The sequence below is a fragment of the Triplophysa dalaica genome, chromosome 8 (assembly GCF_015846415.1).
Source record: "Triplophysa dalaica isolate WHDGS20190420 chromosome 8, ASM1584641v1, whole genome shotgun sequence".
Classification (NCBI taxonomy): Eukaryota; Metazoa; Chordata; class Actinopteri; order Cypriniformes; family Nemacheilidae; genus Triplophysa; species Triplophysa dalaica.
Genome location: NC_079549.1, coordinates 10,853,954 through 10,870,626, shown reverse-complemented (window position 1 = coordinate 10,870,626; position 16,673 = coordinate 10,853,954). Strand labels below are relative to the sequence as shown.

General features: G+C 38.1%; 2 protein-coding genes across 5 annotated transcripts; both read right to left on the bottom strand.

The window, feature by feature from the left end:
• Positions 1-6,134: 6,134 nt before the first annotated feature.
• gja3 (gap junction protein, alpha 3) lies at positions 6,135-12,669 on the bottom strand. 3 transcript variants are annotated; one of them, XM_056754553.1, is made up of 3 exons: positions 12,406-12,669; positions 11,819-11,882; positions 6,135-10,573 (listed from the first exon to the last, which is right to left on the bottom strand). In XM_056754553.1, the coding sequence occupies exon 3, from the start codon at positions 10,536-10,538 to the stop codon at positions 9,228-9,230; it is 1,311 nt and encodes a 436-aa protein (XP_056610531.1). In that variant the 5' UTR covers positions 10,539-10,573; positions 11,819-11,882; positions 12,406-12,669; the 3' UTR covers positions 6,135-9,227. The 3 variants fall into 3 exon arrangements, with proteins under 3 accessions (XP_056610531.1, XP_056610533.1, XP_056610532.1); XM_056754555.1 differs by having other exon boundaries at positions 6,135-10,555; XM_056754554.1 differs by having other exon boundaries at positions 6,135-11,882.
• Positions 12,670-13,066: 397 nt separating this feature from the next.
• Positions 13,067-16,278, bottom strand: gjb8 (gap junction protein beta 8). 2 transcript variants are annotated; one of them, XM_056754556.1, is made up of 2 exons: positions 16,146-16,278; positions 13,067-14,928 (listed from the first exon to the last, which is right to left on the bottom strand). In XM_056754556.1, exon 2 carries the CDS (start codon positions 14,909-14,911, stop codon positions 14,105-14,107), a length of 807 nt encoding a protein of 268 aa, XP_056610534.1. In that variant the 5' UTR covers positions 14,912-14,928; positions 16,146-16,278; the 3' UTR covers positions 13,067-14,104. The 2 variants fall into 2 exon arrangements, with proteins under 2 accessions (XP_056610534.1, XP_056610535.1); XM_056754557.1 differs by having other exon boundaries at positions 13,067-14,925; positions 16,146-16,244.
• Between the last annotated feature and the right edge of the window lie 395 nt (positions 16,279-16,673).

Here is a 16,673-nt window from a genome sequence, read left to right as displayed (position 1 = left end):
CAACCACTCGCACCATTATGCCATAACATTGTGGCACCAAACTTTATAATTATATAATCATTTTTGAGGAACTGAAAAATCTAGTTGCTTACTGACTTTAAAGTGCCTTGAAAAGAAGCCAGGTTGAAGATGCTGTAAATGTTGACACGGTACATTGAAGTGTGGTTTCATTCATATGAATTGTGTTAATATTAAAGGATGAACAGATTTGTCTATCTGAATATATTGTCCTAGATAAGTTAAAGTGATAGTCGCCCAAAAATGACAATTCTGTAATCATTTACTCGGCCTCTTGTCATTTCAAACCCTTATGACTTGCTTTCACAGAACACAAAAAAAGATATTTTGAAGAATGTTCCCACCTATTGACTTGGCTTTTTGTCTATACAATAGAAGCGAATGGCTGCCACTGACAAGAAAATAGATATTTTGAAGTACGCAGATTTTCATTTTTGATTGAACTGCTCTTTTAAGGCAGACTTTATGTCATGATTTAAGGTTAGATTATATTTATCAGGCTCATACTGCGCAAGTATTTTTCTGGCAGATGAGTGACATGGACTCACTAGTCAGCAAGGAATGGTATCATCTCCTCCCAACAAACAAACACATGGCTCGCAAACCAAGCCCCATGTTGCTCTTTATTCCAGCTGGTGTCATGTCAACAGCGGCACTGGAATACAGGAAATACAAGGTCACCGCAATTATGATCATGTGACAGGAAATAACTGCCAGGAGGATGTGTCACTGTGTTTCAGTGTTGTGAGTGGGGCTGGGAGCTCTTTTGAGATTGAGGATTGACACAGTTGTTATCATATCACTCCCTGCTTCAATATAAATTTGAATTATTTTGCATGCTGAAGTATTTATTGAGTTTTTATTGAGGAGTTATTGAGTTGTGTGGATGAGACATGGGTCAATTCTGTGGACAGAATGTTATCAATTGATCTTTTAAACCTAATGATATTCAAATATAAAACAAACAGTGATAAGTAACAAGCTTTTTCAAACATGCTCACAATATATGTTTTGCCAATGTTATATTTTTATAAAAGATCACAGAAGACCCTTCATCACAGATTTTGATCACTTAAAGTGATAGTCCAACTAAAAATGAAAATACTGTCATGAACTACTCGTCCTCGAGTTGTTCCAAATCTGTACACATTCTTTGTTTGGTTGTACACACGAGAAGAAATTTGGAAAAATGTTGACAACTGAGATATCTGGGGTACCATTGACTCCCAGAGTAGAAAAATATTGTATTTTATTTTTGTTCGGTTAAACCCAAAAAAAGATTTTTTTTGAAGAATTAAGGAAGGCAAACAGTTCTGGGGCACCTTTGACTACCCAATAAATCTCAGTTGTTAACATTCTTCTAAATATCTTTGTGTTCAACAGAAAAAAGAAATGCATACAGGTATGGAACAACTTGACGTTGTGTAATTCATGACAGAATTTTCATTTCCCTTTAATATCATGAAGGATTTTTTATAATCCTTTTTTATTTTCAATCCTTATCTGAAAACTTGGAGGTCAGCCCTGAACAAGCGATTAGAACGTCTGCACGAGTTGTCTATTTTAAAAGAGAATAATGTGAGTTATAGATGCAACAAAAAAGGATGCACGTTTTTAAGAGATGACACTGGATTTCTGTGAACTAAAATGGGCAAACCAAAAGCAATAACACCCAGCAAATGAAAAAGACATCCCATAGACCACAAAATAGTTATTTTATTTGATACATTTTTATGTTCTTATTTATGACAAGTGTGGGCCATTATGGGTCTGACAATTTACTTATCTTGCCTTTCTCAGTTGACCTGTGATAACACAGCATTGTATTATCCATAAAGAACATATTTGCTAAGCAAACTTCAATGAACTCCTTTGATTCCACCCTTTCTTAGTGTAAGTATACCAGCATTTTGTAGTACATCCAGTTGGGGGCGTCCTACATTGAGAGTGTGTGTTAGAGCTGAAGTTAAGCGGGTTGGCAGGGATGAACAGATACATTCAATTCCTTTACATTTGGGTGCTTCCAAATAAAATCGCTCTCCACAACTCTGATCCCTGCTTCAGGTTTTTTGTTCTGGGTTTGAGTGACCCTCACTCAACGGTGTTACCTCACCAATGTGACAGCTTGTGAATTTTGGCACCTTCCTGCACCTGTAAGCATTGTAGCATACAGGCACAAATCTGCTTTAAAAAAAATATGTACAGGAGAGATAAATCAGTGCTTAGGACGAGAAAAGGCACGTGCAGGTGTAACAAACCCCCTTTTTTTTGAAGAGGCAGCTTTTTTCTTTCTTTTCCAACGGTTAGAGTTGGCCAGACTCCAATAACTTGGTCCCATTGATCTGAAACTATGACCGTGAGCGCACATACACAGACAGCCGGGCGAGAGGGCGGGCGGATGTAAAAACATTTTTTCACCCTCGTGGGTTGTTTTGTTTGGGCTCAATCCCCAGCGCTTTCACGGGACATAATGAAAGTGCAGCTCTCAGCAGGGTCATCTGGGATAGAGCTGCGGCAGGGGAGAGAGGCAGACTATAGGTGGCGATTAGGCTCTGTAATGTGTGAAGAATCCTTTTAGAATCACATGATATGAACTAATGTCAACATTTAATTATAAAACAACAGAACGCAGGCAAAAGGAGGGGATACCACTAGTATGGATGACAACTACATTCTTTATTGGACCGTAAACGTGTTATTTATTTCTTGAATGATTAGTCAGGGTGTGATATTGACATGGATGTTGATAGTCAACTGGAAATACACTCTTGGCCAGCTGCTGTCTACTTCAGCTCAGTTATAGTTGCAGTGCTTATCTCAGATTGTTAAATTTAGGATGGGCTGTGTTTGTTTAGAAAGCTCACAGATCCAATGATAGTACTGAGTGAAATATAGCCCATTTTAAACTGAACAACACAGTGCAAACCAAAACATTAATGACATTTAACATGTGTAAGTAGTGATATTTTGGCTACTAAGGATGTAAGTCACACAGCTTGTTAGAAACATTTGCACAAAAGTATTCTTCCCATGAGTGGCTGACCCTCACCACAATTACACTATATTGAGTTTTTTTTTTCGCTTAAAAGTTTGAATCAAAGTATATTTTAAGCATACTTTAGTACCTGTAAGTATACTATTTTAATGTTAGGCTACTTAAAGGGATAGTGCAGCCAAAATAGAAAATTCTTTCATCATTTAGTCACACTCTCTGTATGACTTTATTGCTCTCGCAGAACACAAAGAAAGATATTTTAAAGAAAGTTGGCAACAGCATCGGCACTCATTCACTTCTATTGTATGAACACAAAACCAATTCAAGTGAGTGGGTGTCGGGAAACGACATTCTTCCAAATATCTTATTTTGTGTTCTGCAGAAAAAGAAAGTCATACAGGTTCGAATTGAGAGGAGGGTGAGTAAACGACGAAAGTGGATTTTAGTTTATAAAAGTATAAGCATAAAAGTATAGCTGCTCTAAGCGTAACAGTAGAAATCTTACACATAATACCATCCCTTATCTTTTTATAATCTGAAGAACTCAGATTCAGACTAAAAAATCAGTGCGTTTCAGAGAGGCGGGGCAAAGAGAAGATGCAAACATGCACGGTATGTGGAAAATACAGCATTTTTTTACCTTAAATCCTGTACACGCATTGTATTACATCTAAAACAAATGATAGTATTCGTTTTAGCCGTGTCATATGACTCCTTTAATCATTTAAAAGTACAATGTTTTTCCATTTCCTGAAATACTTCTGGACAACCAAGGTTTCGTAAGGACAGCGATGATATAATAGGCTATTCATTGTAAAATAGAATTGTGATTGGTGATCATCTGTCCCTGTCCATATCAGATTTAATTGAAAAGGTTGGGCATTCTGCTAAAACTCTTTTAATGTGTTCAATACAAGAAAACGTTACATGGTTTTGGAATTACATTTGGAAGAATAGAGTAAACAATGACATCACTTTTATTTTCTCATTATTTCTTTAGCTTCACAACACACCTTGCAACTGGCTGGACGTGAAAGAGGCCCAACACCGAGCGGCTATAACCAACAGGGATCAGTGGCATTCAGGCAGAGTGGCTGCATGAATTTCCAAGGTGATTAAAGGCTATTAATAACTGCCTGTGTTTTTAGTTCTGGGACCTGCCCTTCACAGACAGCACTGCAACCTTCAACCCACAGACAACCAATCTAATGACACCCCTCAAACTCTGGGCTTAACACCTACTGCCTATCGCCTCCTCTTCTGTGCCTGGCTCCACAAACCTCTGCTTATGCAGTCCACTTCTGCATCCATTCTTTCATTTGATGCCACAATCATTGCCCTTCTAATAATTTTGATCATCATTAGGTCTACATACAGAGAGTCAGAGATACTTGCTTCACTGACAGCAGAATTTTTCACATGTTTATTTAAAACATGATGATATATTTTATGATTAACTATGAACGTTCCAAAGAAGATCTTTGGAGGGAATTCTGAGTTCACATGGTCAGTAACATAATACTTTGATACGTTATAATACTTTATAATTATTTGCTTTGTAGTGTACATCATAATGTTCATTTTCCTAAAAGATATGTTTTGTTTGTTTTTAGGGTTATATTTGAATCACAGCATTAATTTTTAAAGATACTCAAAATGATTTGGATTGGAAAGTGAAATTGTCTGTGTAATCCTTTGCCCCTAAAATAACCCAACACTCGACTCACAGATATCTAGACACAGAGCTCATTGAACAGCCGATGGAGCTGCTTCAACTGCTGTATGTGTGTAAAGCTGCTCCTACAATACACAACATGTGCTGACTGAATCTAATAAGACTGGACAAGTTATCCTATCAGCTATCTGAACTTGAACACCAGAGATAGATTCCCAATAAAAATAATGAATCTGATCCCTAAGATATGCATGAATCATGTAAGTGGCATAATTTGGATAATTTGTATTCAGAAAAGAAAATTGGTTATTATTAAACGCAATGAGAAAATTGTACAATTATGTGTTCATTTGTAAAATGTTCTTTAATTATTCCTAAACCCACTCAACAAAATATTATATACTTTGAAAAAGTGTGTCGAAATCTGTTGTTCACAACTTATAACGTTACGCTTTAAAATTACAATGAATAAAATTACAAAGATAGGTTAGTTAGAATCATTACTTGTATCTTGTTTCTCTCCAATAATGTTAGGAAAACCAAAGCATACCTATGAGCTGACGAATGTTCTTTTAGATTCACTTTTTTTTCAAACTATTGTCGTATGGAGTTCACAAGGACTATGCGGATGTGTCATGCATCTCTTTCGGTCACACTCACACATCTCCTCTTGACATCTGGAGTGGGGGGGTCTGATAAACGTAAGGTCAAAGGTCAAAGTGTAAGTTCTTATGGTGAGATGTGCTCAGGTTTTGTCTCATTATGGTGTTGCTCATCACGCTTGGAGGCTGGATCTGCAGTTGCATGTCATGACAAAGATTATGCCAGGCTTTGACTTTTAAACATATGGTTTAATTGAAATTGTATGTCGGGGTACTTAAAATGACTAAATTGACTTAATTTTTTACTTAATTGTATTAAAATGACCTGGTGAGAAATCGCATTTTTAGTGAAGTCTGTTGAACAGGCCAGAGCTTGAGAGCACTGAACGATGCTAACTTATTTTGATGAGTAACATCACAGCCTCCCAATGTCTTCGTAAAGCAATCATTTACTCAGCCTCATTCCATCCAATATATACATGGCATCCTTTCGTTAGTTAAACACAAACAAAACATTTACATTAAAATGCGATCGTGTTGTCATCCCATGAAAATATCATATGACAACTACTCACACAACATTCAACAAGTATTTCAAATAGAACACATACATTAACCGATTGAAGTCATATGGATTAATGATGGATTGATGTTCTTTCTCCATTTTGAGAAAAGATAACATGATGGCATTTAAATAGAAAATGCTTTGTTTGTGTTCAAATACCTCCGAGATGGCAAATTTTGAGGGAGTGTTCATTTTTGTATGAACTATTCCTTCAATGCCTACGAATGAAAAGAACAGAATGCATTTATGGTACAAAAAATTTATTCAGTAACAGCTTTGTAAACATTTGAGGTAAATGAACATTTACATCAACTTGTTCTTATAAAATTGAATACACAAGGCACTTCTCTTAAGACAGCATTGAAACAGGCTGCTGTTCTGAGCATATGTAGGTGGTTCATTTCCCTGATTGGTCAGAATAATCAGCTCCGCTTGAGAAAATCGGTTCAGTAAGATCAAGAAATGAGCGTTATCTGAGAAGAATGGGCTGATACTAAATCCACTACAAACGGATCAAGAAAGGAGAAAGAGCTGGCTGGCCAATTCAAATTCAAAATTGATGATTTTTTATAATTTCCTGCGGTCCTTACAGTCCATCACAACTGTCCTAAAATCCAACACGGAAACGTGTATATTTCTGATACTCTACAAGTGATGTTTTAGAAATTACATTTGATGTTATTTAAGTGGAATAATACTGCCATTGACACAACAAGTTTTACCATTAAGACGTTTTCCTTTAAGGATCAAAAAATATTTCCTTCTTTTCTACCTATGTAAGAATTCTTGAACAGTATATTTCGCCTAAGTGTGCAAATCTTCAACTATTTACTAAAATGTAAACTTTAAGAACCAAAAATGACGAAACAACACACTTTCATTTGGGATACATTAAACAGCAGGAAATAAATAACATACATTTGTAGATACTATGATCTGATAAAAAACAATACTGTTATTCAGCGCAAACCTGCACAGTCTCTGTTCCGTATAGTGTAGGTCTTTTAGGGCTTTTTTGTCTCTTTAAATAGACTGAAAAGCATGTAGTATATACCTGATACATCATGTTTAAAGAGGTCCCAAAAAGTAGAGGTTCCCCAAAACGAGTCAAATGTGTGAGAGATTATCAGCTGTTGTCTATCTTTCCTGGCACTGTGACAGAAGGCTGTGCATGTTATAGCTTATAACAGTAGTAGTCAGTGTTGATAAAGACCAACAGTAACCCGAAACTGAACAAAACAAGAGATTATCTCCATATCAGCACAAGACACCTTCAGCATCATTGAATGTCCATTTTAAAGTCACTAGTTTGGCAACCGGGAACCGACTACAGAAGAGCAATGTTTTGGATAATTGTCTTGTACTCATTCTCAACCAAATTTGTTATCTTTTTTTTCAAACGTTTTGTAATAAAACCAATAATGATCCCACATATATAGAGTTTGTACTCCCATTGCCAGATTGTCAAAATGTATCTGATGGTAAAATTGGACATGTATTAAAACTCTCAAATGTAATATAGAAGCAGGATGTAAACTTCAGATCATGGGATTTAAAAAAGTGGGGAAAAACATGGTCCAGAGAAATACATGCTCTGCACCATTCAATAGTACAACAGTTATCTAAATACTTCACTGTCAAATATTACTTTCTTTTAGTAATACTTTCATTCATAAATAATATGGAGGAAACCTCTTCCCTATTGTAATATTGTAAATTACTATGTATATTTCATAGTAATGCAATAAGGTTTGCCACTTTCATAGAGCTATGTGCTTTTCACTTTGGGTTTCTCCCCAACATGTCTTCATCTCTTTAAAGTGAGGAAATGTGGAGGCATGCGCCTGTATTGTTGACACAGATTTGAAATGTTCAAGTAATGGGTGCCCTTGAATTTGATCTTCGTTTCAAGCAGATACAGTTTTATCATCTAAAATGGCATTTGCTCAAATATAAAAATGTAACGGTTTAAATTTAATTTATTATTTATGTATGTAATAACACATTACATTTTCTCATAAAAGATCCAAAAGAGGTCATGTTATCATTTACTTATTTCTAAGTCCATAATTGCAGCCTAATTTTCTTCCATTTCTTAATGCAATGATTAAAGGGTGCACCCAGTTTCTAAGGATGTCAGTCAGTGAGTTGTCCCAAAAGGTTAATTACAAGTAGGAATAGCTGCTTATACTAGGATAACCGCATATTTTCTATTATTTCAGGTAACATGACATCAATTTGGTTAATAATTATAGTTCAGTGTTAAAAACAATTCTCCTCACACTTTTTCACACGTGTTTTTTTATTTATTTATTTAATTTAACGAACATTTTAGGCTTTGCTATTGCTATTGGGTAATTCTGTTAAAATGTCAAGCTTAAAAACTTGAAGAAAAAATTTAGTTTTTACCAGCGGTTTTTACTCTGGATACAGCACAGATTTTAACATTTGGTGGTTCAAATACCCATGTGAGATCTCTTTAAATTTGTAAAGCATTTGTTTTATTTTTAGTGCATGATTTTTCTTAGTCAGGTAAGAGCCATTTTCTGGATTGTCACATCTATAATGCTACATATTCTTCATAAATGGACACATGAGAATTAATATAAAGAAACTATTTTATGTCCTATATAAAGGCATCTCTTCTCCATTCATTGCGTATTATTGCTTCAGGATTTTGCATTTTATTTCACAGAAATCCTACAAAGTTTTTTGTCTCCCAAAAACCCCGTCCTTTTTTTGTCACATCCATAACACATGTTTATTTCCTTTTTTGTTTTTCAAAGACTAATGAAATGATGTTTTGATGTTTAGACTTTATCAACAAGTGTTAATTAAAATATAAACAGATAGTTCAATATAGTTGTAACAAATTAATTCTCTGAGCATTCATGTCACGTCCATAACGCAAAATGTCACGTCCATTACGCTGGAATTGCCCTATTATCATTGATTCTTCCATCTTGGATTTTTTTAAAGTTTACGCCGTCACGTATTGATCTTCAACTGGCAACAAGTTTTCATGTGGCACAAATCCTCAGGTCATAAATCATTTCAGCAACTAAATTAACCATGAGCTCGCGTTTCCGTCTTCCAAATGCGTACGAATCTAAGTCAAAAGAATGGAAAGTTGAGTGTATCTACAACACTAGCCAAAGAAATGATTCTAATAAGGCCAAATTGAGACGTACTATGCATTTCCATATGCATGTAGCCTACAATAACATAAGATCTGATTGAACTCACTGACTGCACACCCGTATAACTTTTATAAATGCATGAATATTTATGAATCTTTTTATATTCCAGCAATCTGCCTCTCATTTCCTCTTTTGTGTGTCTGTATGTGTTTGGGGTTGAGCTAGAGAGCCGCTAAACTGCCAGATCACTGGGTCTCGCTCTTACGCTGCTGGCTTTACTAGCTCTGCTCAGTCGGCGACCGTCAGTAAAAATGATGGGGGGCTCGTGCATCTCCACCGTGGTGGTGACGTGCCCCTCCTCCGCCTCCATGCTCAAACTGCCCCCAGTGGAGGTGGGGGTGCCGGTGAGCTGAGCGGCGTCTTTGACTCGCCGCCCGTTATCAGAGGAACGTGAGGAGGAGGAAGGGGAAGAGGAGGCGCCGATCATCTCCCGAGTCTGCTGCTCGGTGGCCAGGTTGGCCCAGTTCTGCTCGGCGGCCAGCCTGTGGTTGTTGTTGCTGATGTAGAAAGGGGAAGACTCCTCGAGCTCCTCGTGCAACGGGTCCATCTTGAACTCTGCCGTGGAGGACCCTGACATGGGCTGCAGGAACGCCCCGCTACTCACTGCCACCTCAGTGTAGTCCGGCGGGCAGCTGAGGGTGGGAGGGGCAGTCCTAGGCAACGCGATGGAAGACTCCGGCTCTGCTGCGTCGGAATCGGACAGCAGCTGGTGGTCGGGGGTAAATTCGCTGATCATGCCTTGTTTAACCTTCTTCCATCCGAGGTGATAGATTTCTAACAAATTAAGCAAAAGGGACACGCAAGCCACCACAAGCATAAATATGATGAAGATGGTTTTTTCCGTGGGTCTGGAAATGAAGCAGTCCACCATGTTGGGGCAGGGCCACCGCGCGCATTTATACAGGGGCCTCAACTGGAATCCATAAAGGAAATACTGACCTAAAATAAAACCCACTTCAAACAGAGTCTTGAAAATGATGTTGAACACGTAGGTGCGCAACAAGGCACCTCTAATGCGGATCTTTCCGTGCTCATCTCTAATTGGCGGTTTCTCCTTTTTGCCCCCACCCCGATCGCCGGGCTCCCCTCCCCCTCGGTTTCTATTTCCGAGTTCTTTCTCCTCCTGGAGCCGGCTGGCCTTTCGAAGCTCCTCCTCGCGCTCTTTCCGCTTTTCCTCCATTCGAACGATGTGCAGAACATGGCCCAGGTAAATGAGCGTCGGCGTGGACACGAAGATGATTTGGAGCACCCAGAAGCGGATGTGCGAGATGGGAAAGGCCTCGTCGTAACAAACATTCTCGCAGCCAGGCTGCTGCGTGTTACAGGTGAAGTCCGACTGTTCGTCGCCCCAGACCTCCTCTGCAGCGGCACCCAACACCATGATCCTGAAAATGAAGAGCACGGTCAGCCAGACTTTGCCGATCACGGTCGAGTGATCCTGTGCGTTCTCTAAGAGCCGGCCGAGAAAGCTCCAGTCACCCATGCTTCACGATTTCTAGCCTAGAGAGAAAGTACAGTCTAAAGTGAATGAAAGAGAGAGGGAGAGAGAGTGAGTTGGAGGGAAAGGGTTAAAAGAGATTTCAGCAGAGCAGGTCAAAAAGTAACTGCTGAAACAGGCAACATTAAAGGCATAGTTACCCAAAAAACAATCATTAGACAAAGTGTTGCTCGTGTTCAAAACTTTTTCCACTGAAAACAAAAAAGTTGACTTTCATCGTATGGAAAAATGTTATCAGTATAACCCAAAAATTCTCCCTGTGTTTTACCAGGCCATCTAGGCCCATGTTCATTCAAATACACATGCTGAATACAGCAAAAGCAACCGGACTTTCTCTGTAACATCTATTAACTCTTAAAACATGCTTCAGCCCTCATGAACTCACACAGCATTTCCCGGTTGTAAGATCCAAAATGGTCAGCCCTGATGACGAATTTTCCAATCGCCAGCAGTGTTTAGCAAATGACGTTTGAGAAAATGGACCAAATAAGTAAACCACACAGGCTTGACATTGATCACCCTTCACACAAAATCACTTAAAACTTTTCACATTCAATTAATGTTGTGACCTCTGTCTATTAAAGTCTCTAACTGGCTGCTATAAACCTGGCAATGGACAGTGTAAGCAAACTCTATCTGGTCGGCTTTCTCTCCAACCACACACACGCACACACTCGTACACTCACTTTTTTACCACACTCATACACACTGTCTCTTTCTCTCTCACCTGTTCGCTTCAATGCCCAGCAGGCATGTGCTGAGATCGACATTATAATAGTCAAAAACAGTTGAAAGCGTTGAGTGGACAGTGATGTGTCGAGGGCCCGGATGGAGCCAGTTTCATGACATCAAGAAATATGCATTACACGTGGATTGAATAGTTTTGGGTCTGTAGTTTTGAATCAAAATTCAATATCTCGATTTTTATCTGTATCATACAGTACCTGCATTTGGAAAACTGTATAATTCATGGATTCTCACTGTAGTTGGATCCACAAGCATTTTTTTGATAAACTGCCACATTTATATTACATTACATTTATCATTGTTTCATCAGTATGTAGGCTTCATGAGAATTCAACCCACAACATTTGTGTTACTTAAACAATGATCTACCAATTGAGCTACAGGTAATGTCACCTTTATAAATATTAAGCACAAGTACATGACAAGATTGTGTAAAGCTCAGAGAATCGGCACTAGTGGAAAAAACAGAGGAAAACAGTGAAATACATATAAAAGTCAGAAGTAGTAATACTACTTACTAAAAAGTTGTAGTATTGAGGTCGGTAAATCCATTGACTAAGGTTCTATAACAAGTCTATGATCCTGAAAAAGAGAGTGCTAGTTACATTACAACACTTGCACATCAAATATAAGCAAATTTTACTTTTGTTGTATATTTCAATGTTGTGTACTATTGTTTCAAACAAGTACAGTAAATTTATAAATAATGTTAATATAATTTTATCAGTTTCAGGATTGGTCTTGGTCAAAATAATGTTCAGAAAGTCTAATTTAGATCAAATTATCCCTAAAATACAGAATAATGTAATTATTTAAGTTTAACAAGCTTTATTTGTTCTTTCAGTTTCTAGTTTTGAAACATCTCCATAGTGTCTTACTGTTGTATATTCATGTATGAGGTCAGACAGTAAGTAAAAGATTTTATTTGCCTTTATTATGCGCCCATATACATGTGACGTCAGACAACAGAAGATTTCTCTAAATGCGTCTAAATGAAGCACTAAAAGTCGGGGTTGCTGGCCTAAGCAGCACGCGAAAAAAATCATATTAATTACTTTGGGATGTAAAATAATGTACAACTTCTCACACCTATCTTCAAGCATACCTTGACTGAAGTTGCCAAACTTATCTATAGAAAGCAATCTGGCCACTGGTGCCACAGGTTGAGTGCGTTGAAAAGCATTCGGAGCCCTCCCCGCTCCCCCGTTCCCAAATCCTGGCAGCAGTGCCAGCTTACCAAACTCTTTTCAAAGTGGCAGGCCAACTTATTCATTCACAAAAGTTCTTCACACACAGACTGGAGGCCAAGTTCTCGCAGGACACCTAGTTTTTCATGGCGTGGAGACGGGGTCTCGCCGAGCGCAGCTGTCTCCTGTTTCCAGCCATCGTTACTGTGATATTAAATGGCCATGCGTGACCGTCAGAGCACACGCCACGCCCCTGTCAACTGAAGTAAACTCATCGCCCCTGCTCCAAACATACTAGGACACACAATCTGACACATCATTTCATTTTGCATTTATGATGTACGCTAAAACAATGTTTTATTTAGCGTGTGGACTTTCAAATAGGCATTTTAATTGTGCTAGTTATTAAGATAAATAAAAGCTTTGGGAAGATAAACTGACCACACACTTTAGGAGACCGTCGGAAAGAGTGTATTGCCTGGGAAAATATCCCGTCATTACAAGCCTCGCCTAAAATAGAAGAGAAATGCGCCCTCGGTCGGTTTTTATGGGAGAACCCAAAAGTCACACACAAAAAGGTAAACATTCAAAGCGTTTATTAGAAGATTCATGTAAATGTCAGTTGTTAGCAAAAATATAAGCTATATCATCTACGCAAATATACAATTATGAATTTTAATTTTACAAGCTGATGACAAAGTCTAACAACTCGCATTTGGAAATGGCAGTAGATACTCGTTATGTGGGAACTTTGGTAGCAAAAATGATCTCTAAATCACATCAAAAACAAACAAATCTTTTCTCTGCAACAGCCTCGCAGAGGGAAGAAAAAGAAAAAAGATCAATATAACTGACAACTGTTACAGCGCGAGCTGAGTTAACACTCTCACCTGTTGACAGGTAAACTGAGCACGCGCCACTTGGAAACACCCGACTAGTACTTTGGTAAGGGGAATATGAAAGCATGTTCCCATCTAAAATAGTTAAAAGCTGTTAGAAATCCCCGGTAGAGGTCAGTGCAAGGATAACATGTTCAAACTAAAACAGACATTAAAGACAATTCACCAAGCACGAGTAAAAACCTCTAAGCTCTAAAAAATAGTTCGCAGTTATATGTCTTGCAGCCACATTTCTGTATACAAAACGACAAAACGAAATCACTAAAAACGACAAATAAAGAGACAGTGTGTTCATGCAACCGAGAACACAATACATGTTTAACCCTCAAAAAACAGGACAATCGTTTTTGTGCAAAAGAAGGCACGAGACGACTTCATGTCTTTATTATTGTGACCGCCAGGGATCACTGTCGATCTTCGTCGATCTACAATTGCAATGTATGCAGAGAGCGATGTGACAGGCAAAGATAAAACAGCTCAACATATTGTCAACCAAGCTCTGCTTTTGCATTTTCAACCTGTGCCATAAACATCGTTTGTCTCTGGGAAAGAAAAGTCAGCTTTGAAATTAACCCTGTTGAGGTTTGCAGCATGCCAAGCTGCAAAAACAAAGTATAGGCCTAAAGCTGCGTCATTGGCTATTGCTGTTAAAATACTGTCAAAATCTACAAGCCTGTTAACTTCTCTTTTTGTTAGAACACTGGATGCAGGACTGATCCTAAACAGTCTTATTGCTTGAGGAGTCCGAAACCGATGACAACAACCTCTCATTCTTTTGGTTCTGTAGGTATGCCTTGTCTTTTGATAGGCCTGCTTTGTCTTTGTGTATGTAGGACTTCTTCTTCTTGGCTCTGTCCGAACACCTTATCAATGCTTTGACAATCAGGTAAGCCAGCTCAGCCACATTGAGCACAATGCAGATGGCAGAAGATGCCACCATGAAAATAGTGAAGACTGTCTTCTCTGTTGGTCGTGATACGAAGCAGTCAACTTTATTGGGACAGGGCCACTCTTCGCACTTCAAGAGACGTGCCATCTGAAACCCGTCATAGACGTAATAAAGAGCGTACATAAATCCTGCCTCAAAAATCAGCCGGAAGAACAGACTGCAGGTGTACGTCCACCACAGCGAGCCAGTGATGGGTAGACGCCTCTTCTTCAGGGTCTCCAGGTCATTTTCTTTAACACTGTCACCACGGGTCGCTATGAGGCCTTTCCTTACATTGCGTTTGCGGTAGGTCACGTGCATAGCCACCAGCAAAGCTGGCGTGGAAACAAAGATGAGCTGCAGGCACCAGAAACGGATGTGCGAGACGGGAAAGTAGTGGTCGTAACACACGTTTTTGCAGCCGGGCTGTTGTGTGTTGCAGGTGAAGTCAGACTGCTCATCTCCCCAGACTGTCTCGGCAGCTATTACAAGGATGCTGATGCGAAAGATGAAGAGGACAGACAGCCAGATCTTTCCCAAGCTAGTGGAGTGTTTATTTACTCCTCCCAGTTGGGCATATAGCGCTCCCCAACTCATCTTGTCGCTCTCAGCTGCTAAATAACAGAGAAGAGAGAAGCAGAGACAGATAAGAACGTTAATGTGTGAAATCACATACAAGATTTAGTTTAACTGTGAGCTCAATTTATAGAGCAGTGTGCATTTTACGTAAAGTTTTTCAAATAAAAGTTAAACTTTAGTTAAAACTGACACACTAGCAATACATATAAAAGATTGATATATATAAGTTATTTTTATTATATAAACATATCAAGTACAAACAAATTGGCTTTACAAGTCATTTTTTCTTACTACATTTAATTTTGACAAGTGGTTTATTTGATGTAACCGGCTATAAATGAGCTACAAAATTGTTCCAAATCTGTATACATTTCTTTGTTCTGATGAACACAGAGAAAGATATTTATATGAACAGTTCTTGGCCACCCTTGGCTACCATAGAAAAAATACACAATGGTCAAAAGTGCCCCAGAACTGTTTGCTTTTCATATATATATATTTTGTTGTGTTAAAAAAATGTATAAAGACATTTTTCCTACTAGTCAATGGTGGCCAAGAACTGTTTGGTTACAAGCGTACAAATATCTTTCTCCAACAAAAAAGAAATGTATGCAGATTTGAAACAATTTGAGAATGAGTAAATGAAGACAGAATTTTCATATCTGACTGAACTTAATTCAAATTAAAAAGACTCATTCTATATAATATTTAGCAAAATGTAAAACTATACTTTCCCATGACTTAATATTTTTACGGTATAAAAGTATACTTAATTGACCAAATAGGAATAGGGTATGTGATCTGTAAAATCCAGGCTAAAGGCTCATGATGAGAGCATCAATCTTTGATATGAATTAAGGCGACTAAGTCAATTTAGATATGGTTATATATTCACAGAACCGATATTTTCATTATGTATGATAATGTTATGTAGGAATCAGCAAATCACAAAATAATTCTATAAAAAAGCAAACATTTTTTAATGAACGTCCTCATAATACCCCATTTATAACATATCCTACGTTCATTTTGAACAACAGTGTAACGTTAATGAAAAGGCTCATTTTTTGTACTGTAACTTCAATAATTTAATCTTAATATTCCGCTAAAATACTTCAAATCATCATATACATCATAGCCGTGTTCAACAATGCGGTAACATTTGGTCACGTTTAACCTGTCAGTAATGTCAATTAAAAATCCACGTCAACAACAGGTGAGTTTTCTGTTCATTTAATAAACTCGAGCTTACCTGTTTGTCCACAACAAAATGATACTGAAAAAATGCGATGATCCACCCAGTTATTAAAAGTTAAAGTTAAAGAGAATCTTTACGGTCCCGAGAGAAAGCTGAAGTGATTGAGCGCAGAACTGCTTTCTCGAGGAGGGAGAGCTGCACCTGCAGTCGGGCGGGGTCTCAACATTCATTGGACAAGCGAGAAAAGTGAATCTAAAAGCTGAATAAATAAGCTTTCCATTGATGAATGCTTTGTAAGGGACGATATTTGGTCGAGATACAACTATTGAAAATCTGGAATCGGGGGGTACAAATAAATCGCACTTAAAGTTCCAAATAAAGTTCTTAGCAAAGCATTTTACTTCTCACTCAATAATAAATAATTTTGACCCATACAATGTATTTTTGGCTCTTAGCCTACTACAAATCTTCCCGTGTTACTGAAGACTGAGTTTTGTGGGTCAGGGTCACATATTAACCAAGCAGATTGTAAGTGGGTAGCGTGTGCGTCCGATGAAACCGTCTATAGGTTTTCAAAGTAAT

What these genes read in the sequence shown, in the direction of transcription:
- gja3 (XM_056754554.1), bottom strand. Translation starts at nt 10,538, where the DNA reads ATGGGTGACTGGAGCTTTCTCGGCCGGCTCTTAGAGAACGCACAGGAT.
- gjb8 (XM_056754556.1), bottom strand. Translation starts at nt 14,911, where the DNA reads ATGAGTTGGGGAGCGCTATATGCCCAACTGGGAGGAGTAAATAAACAC.